The sequence below is a fragment of the Balaenoptera ricei genome, chromosome 10 (genome assembly GCF_028023285.1).
Source record: "Balaenoptera ricei isolate mBalRic1 chromosome 10, mBalRic1.hap2, whole genome shotgun sequence".
Classification (NCBI taxonomy): domain Eukaryota; kingdom Metazoa; phylum Chordata; class Mammalia; order Artiodactyla; family Balaenopteridae; genus Balaenoptera; species Balaenoptera ricei.
In genome coordinates this window covers 60,296,062-60,302,353 of record NC_082648.1, presented here as the reverse complement: position 1 = coordinate 60,302,353, position 6,292 = coordinate 60,296,062, and the positions used below count along the sequence as shown (strand labels likewise).

General features: G+C 39.2%; 1 protein-coding gene across 3 annotated transcripts in view; it reads right to left on the bottom strand.

Moving 5' to 3' along the window:
* LGR5 (leucine rich repeat containing G protein-coupled receptor 5) overlaps positions 1 to 6,292 on the bottom strand; it is a 122,980-nt gene continuing 116,688 nt past the window's right edge. For all 3 annotated transcript variants that reach the window (XM_059936498.1, XM_059936499.1, XM_059936500.1), the window contains 3 exons: positions 5,621 to 5,766; positions 3,837 to 3,920; positions 1 to 2,626 (listed from right to left, as the gene is read on the bottom strand). In XM_059936498.1, the coding sequence (XP_059792481.1) occupies positions 1,539 to 2,626; positions 3,837 to 3,920; positions 5,621 to 5,766 (1,318 nt within the window). In that variant the 3' untranslated portion in view covers positions 1 to 1,538. The remainder of the gene's footprint in view (positions 2,627 to 3,836; positions 3,921 to 5,620; positions 5,767 to 6,292) is intronic.

The window sequence follows — 6,292 nt, the reverse complement described above, 5'->3', positions numbered from 1 at the left end:
CATTTTATTACAAATTTCTTTTATTTTGTACCTAATAGAAAAGCAAGTTTGGAGTCTATTTACAAGTACTATATACATTTACATATATTACATACAGTTAATGAATTTAAAGAAAATGGGCAGAGAAACACAATATATATGGAAGAATATGCCACTGTACATGGTTTATTATCATGGTCCTTAGTATTACTGAATCTTTACTGTAGTAATAAATACAGTTCTATATTTACACATCTTATAAAACATCTCATAAATGTATTTTTCTCAATTCCAAGTTAAAACATCTGATCAAAATAAACATGCTTATATAAAAATAAATCTACCTAACAGTCTTTTGGTTTGGATGTATTGAAGCTACTGTAGTATAATAGAAATTATGAATTAATCCTCTGACCTTTAGTATTTAATAATTTTGCCTTGTACAATACCTAACACATGTATTAAATATGGAATAAGCAGAGAAGTCATGTTCTTGACATCAGGTGGGTTGATCCAAAGACAACATAGCTAAAACCAAGCTAAATAAACAGGATAATATATTACCAAGGTTCTGTTGAGTCAAAAGTGGTTTCAGACATTGTTGCTAAAGCTACTAGAGATACATGTAAGAAGTTATGCCAGTGGATTTAGTTTATGCTGTGTCTCCATTTGATTGTTACCTTATGATGCACATCAGTTTGAATCAAGTGATAAAACCTCCTGTGAAAAACGTGCACTCACCCAGGGGGAAAATAATCCCAGGTTGCTTACCGTCTTTTCTGCGTATGTCCATTGCCGGCAATGGAGTTTTCTTCGAACCTCTGGACACCAAGGAGTTAAAAATGAATTAGACAAGAGAACCTCATCTGTACGTCATTGCCTTCATGGCAATTTATGAATTTAAGTTCATTTTCCTTTCAAAATATTTGTAAGCAGTTTTATTCCACTGAGGGTGGAACCATCTAGTGCTGGTACATAAAATCTAGCATCTCTAAAAATGATGTGACTATGAATGAATTAATAGTGCCTTATGTTATCCATTCACAGGGGTATTGGTGACCTGGAAGGATCCTTTCTGAGGAAAGGTGAAGCAGTACTAAAACATCTCCACATGGTCATTAAAATGAAATCCTATTGGTCACAACCATTACTTAGTAATGTAGGCCATTTAAAAACTCTTATTTTCCTAATACCTCCAACCATATATGAAGGGGTTTTCTGGTTTAAAACCCCTTTCGCAAGCAAGTGAGTTGAAAAAGAATTCAGTTGAAATCATGGAGAATTTTTTGAACATTTCAATCTGTTTTTTAAATATTTATATATATTTTAGGCTTACCTGAATAGTGTGACTGAGTTATATAGCTGAACGAGTTATATAAGCAGCATTTAGACTTATTTTTCACTCTCTTGTATCAATAATTATCAGCTTTTTGACACTGAGAGGTTATTTTTTTTTTCTAAATCAAGTTTCAACTCAGCTCTTTTTAGTTACTGCTCTGATATACTCAACCTCACATTTTTGGGTTTTCAATTTTTGAAAACTTTCTCTCACATATTAATTAGAGACATGGGACAAATGCCACAGATGAAAGATGACAGCTTTCGGTCATCGGATAAGCTGGTGGTGACCCAGAATTGGAAGGCAGGTCATAGGCTCTGCTGGCACTGGTGAAGGTTACCAAGGCCTGGGTTGAGTCACAGGACTGTTTCTCAACATCATCAGAGTTAATAGATATCAGGCTTGTGTGTTTCGCTCTTGTCCAGAAGTGGGTTTGCTTTCCCAGGCTCCCCAGATCCTCCTTAAAATGGGGATTGAAGAGGATGTAGAGAAGGGGATTGAGACATGCAGGAAGGGGGACAATCACCAGAAGGATAAACTTAATTACTTCAGGGCTGATGAATGTGAGGTTCAGTAAAGAGGAGAAGGACAAGAAAGCCACCGGGCAGTAAAGGATACAGTTGGTGAAGAGCAACAAAGCAATGTGCTTCACCATAGAACAGTCCCAAATATTCTCCAGGTCTCCCTTTTCTAAATTGCAGTAGAGCTTGGTGTAGGCAATGGTCATCACGAGGAAGCAAAGGGAATTGAGCAAGACGAGGGCCACCATGTAGCCTGTGGCGCTGGGCTCCCCAAAGGGCAGCGGCAGGCAGAGCGGGGAGGCGCTGTACTCGCTGCCGCCCAGCAGGGGAACCGCGGCGATGGTCACGGCCAGCACGGCGCAGAGCACAACGATTGCTTTCAGACTGGAAAAAGGAGTTTTCGTTTCGAATTTCGCAGAGCATTTCACAGAGAACCCACGCTCCAGGGCTGCCAGGGTAAGCAGGAAAACCGAGGATTCCGAAGCAAAAATGGACAAAAACCCGACGACCTGGCAGCCGACCCCCTGCTCCCACCACGCACCGTGCCGCGCAAAGCTGCCGAAAGTAAAGGCATCCACGCCAGCCAGCACAGCACTGGAGACCCCCGTGAGCATGTTCACCACGGCTATTAACCCAATTAACAGTTTTACGGAGGAAATGTACAGAGGGGCTCTGAACACGGTTGAGGTCACCAGGGCATTACACGTCAGTGCCAAAACTGCTATGGTCCACACTCCAATGCGGATCAGCCAGCTACCGAACAGGTATTCGCAGAGTTTGAAAGGGCCTAGAAGTCCAAGGAAGAAAAAGGCTGGGTATCAAATTAGGGTTCACAACTTTTGCCAAATTACCTCTTTGTTTCTCGTATTAGGACACCAAGAGATAGAGACCAGTAACAGCCATGGTAACACACAGTTCCCTTATGGCACACTCCACTTTATTAAACCACTATTTAATGCAAAGGTGAGTATACCGGGTGCCCCGATTTTCAAGCTATGCCCAGAGAAATGGAGCCGGGGAGTTTAAATCACTGGATTCAGGTCGCCCAAATACAGCAGTGTGAGGGCCAGGTAACAAGTCAGATCTCTGTTTTGTGTTTTTTTTTTTTTTAATAAAGTTTTTTTTTTTTTTGATGTGGACCATATTTATAGTCTTTATTGAATTTGTTACAATATTGCTTCTGTTTTTTTTTATGTTTTGTTTTTTTGGTCTGGAGGCATGTGGGATCTTTTCTCCCCGACCAGGGATTGAACCCGCACCCCCCTGCATTGGAAGGTGAGGTCTTAACCACTGGACCACCAGGGAAGTCCCTCCTGGGCTTTTTACGATATTTGTCCAGAATGCTTCAAAAAAGGTTCTGTAAACAGGGAAGGAGAATCCTAGGGAAATACTCAGTGATGTTAGAAGAGGAAGTATGAAGGTGCATTTCATGAGAATGTTGTCTTAGGTTTAGATTGACATTTGACGTTTAGGAGCAAGGAACCATCAAATTGTTGAAAATAAAATATCAACCTTCCCCAGCTGTCTTTTTTTTTTCAACTGGTCTATCCTATTTCAGGGAATGGGACAAACAATTAAGTGAATAATACATATAGTTTTTACTTATCTCTAAAACTATCATTTGCTTTAACCAAATAGCTATTTAGAGAAGACTTACAAGAAATCACGGTCAAAAATCAGTGATTACATGAAGCAAGACTGTTGCATACCAGACTAAATTGCTAATATTATTTTAAAAATTACATATACTTCTAACTATAAGATTGGTTCTTTAATTTCCATTAATCTGAATCAAAAGTCTCCTACAAAAATCCTATTTAAGAATGGAGACCAACTCCAGGGAACGAACATTTGTATTTTAAAGGTCCCCATGGGGTGGGATATTGATGAGATGCAAAGGTGGCACAGATTTTGCCTTGAAGTGTAGCCAAATGTCCCTGATGGCCTCAGAGTTAAGGGTGAGTACTGCTGCTGAGCAGTTCTGATGCCTTTCTCACCTGGGGAAGGTGAGCATTGCACCGAATGAAGGGCTTTCAGGTCTTCCTCAAAATCAAGCAGGAAATCTTCAAGATCACGCTCATCTGCAGGAATGAGAAGTTCTGGAATGATTAGTTCTGTCTCTCTTTTCAGGGACCAACTTCCAGGGAGGAGAGTCCTGGATTGCCCTGGAGACATGAAATGTCACAAAGGGAACTGAGAGTCAGACATCCCACTTTTCCCTGGGCTTTCTTGCAAGTCTATTATAAAATTGCTTTGGGATGTTCTACTCAAGCTACTATATGACACTATTTCAGCAGAACTGGGGGCAAGGGATAGTAACCCTGGACTCCCTGTCATATGTCGAAGCTCTCTCATTCTGTTCTTGTTCCCTGGAGCTCACAATGGCCCCAAATTGCACTGACCTAAATTAGAGAGAGAGCGTGAGCCTCTCCATTCAGTGGAAGAACCACTTTATCCAATTTTCTAACACTTAGATGGCTATAGTGCAAATGTTCTGAGCTGTGTTCTCTGAGTACAAGAGGGAGAATTAGTAAGTTTCTATCTTTCTGGGGAATTCTGCTTAACAGAGGACAAATCAGGTAACTGCTTGGTGCTTGGACTAGCTATCCATGAAACAGGAGTTTTGTGATCTAACACACTTACTGATTTAATTGGTCTGGTGTGAGGTTTGGGCACCAGTGTTTTTTAAAAGCTTCTGTGTGATTACAATATATGGACCAGGGTTGCGAATCATTGTCCTTGAAAATAAACTCCACGAAGAACTTTGTCTCTCTTGTTCATTGTGTGCCTCTAGGGCACAGAACACAGTGCCTGGCACACAGTAGACACTCTAATTGTTTATTTTTTTGGGGGGGGGGTGAATAAATATAGTAGAAATTAGGGTGGGTGAGGCAGAAAAAGCAAAAATGAAAGCAAGAACAAGAGCAAGACATATGCTGTAGCCTAAAATAAAAAAGCCAAAGGCTATAATATCAGCTCCTTAATCAGATCTGTGTGCAGGAAGAAAAGTTAAGATAATGTGCAGACAGATTGACTCATACTTGCTTGGGAATCAACAAATCATTAAGACCCAAAGGAAGAAAAGCCAGTCTATTTAGACTCTGTGCAAACTTGCAAGGTTGGCAGGGAAAGGAAATTGGGGACTGCCCAGAGCCCTGCCTCGTTACCACAGGTGTGGTTTGAGGTACATTGTTGTCTATTTAAGTCAGGTCTTGCTTCAAGGAAAGCCAAGTGCTTTACAGACATTATCTCATTTCACTTTCCTGACAGCTAGCCTTGTGGGGGGTAGGTGGGGAGAATGTTTTAGGATTAGTTGGATAAGAAGTTGGATTCCTAAGCCCTTCTGCTGAAATATGGAGGCATCTAAAATGTCTATATCCTCCACTCCCCACTGGGGTTTAAGAATAAAAATAGATTGTATTTTCTGGAGAAAAAAGCGCAGAAGCATGTTTGAAAAAGTTATCCACAGGGATAAGGCCCTCATAAAAGTTTATGAAAATATTGATAATCAATTTTAATATTTACCCCTGAGGACAATATGTGCTAAAAGGGATCTAATTGTAAATATAAGTATTAAGAAATCCCTTAGAGAAAAGATGACTTTTTAGAATGAATCCTAAAGGAGTTTTCTCTTTCTCTAAGAATCTTTAAAAAGTGGGATTGATTCTCAACTTGCTGGGGTGATTACATAGGGACTTGTTTGGAGTTCAGATGATCTGCTCGATGACTTTTCAAGCCCCGTTCAGACACAGTTTCATCACAGTGACATAGCAGCTCTTACCTTGAACTTGAAACATTCCAGCATCTTTCTTATGAAGGTCATCTGCACTGCTGTTGTCGCCTTTAGTCCATTGATTAGAAATTTTATAGACATTCTCACATACTCCAAATGCACAGCACTGATATGCATAAGGCATTTCTATAACCCTTTGAATGAACAAAACCAAACAAAAACACACACTTAAAGAAATAGATTGTTAAATACAGTGCTTATCTTTCACTCAATAATTCTGCCTGTGGATTTTAGCCTTAATTAATAATCTAAAATATTAACTATGTGCATAAAGATGTTGATTACAGTGCTATTCATAACAATGGAGTTATTAAAAATTATTGCCATGAAATGTTGACAGTTGCTGAGGTTGAGTGATGGATATATTATTTTCTCTACTTTTGTGTTTGAAAATTTCCATAATAAAAACATTAAAAAATGACTGTTAGGAAAACTGTAACACCATTAAAAAGTGCTTATGGTATGACATAACGTAAAGTGACAAAAACTTGATATAAGTTTGTATACGTACTGTGATTATAACAATTAAAAATACATTGGAAACAAAATCTGGAAGGAAATAACATAAAACTTTGTTTAAGGGTATTTGTAGACATTTTTTCCTCTCTTTTATTTTCTAAACTCTCTTTTGGGGTTATGGTTTTAAAGTATGTAAAAAGT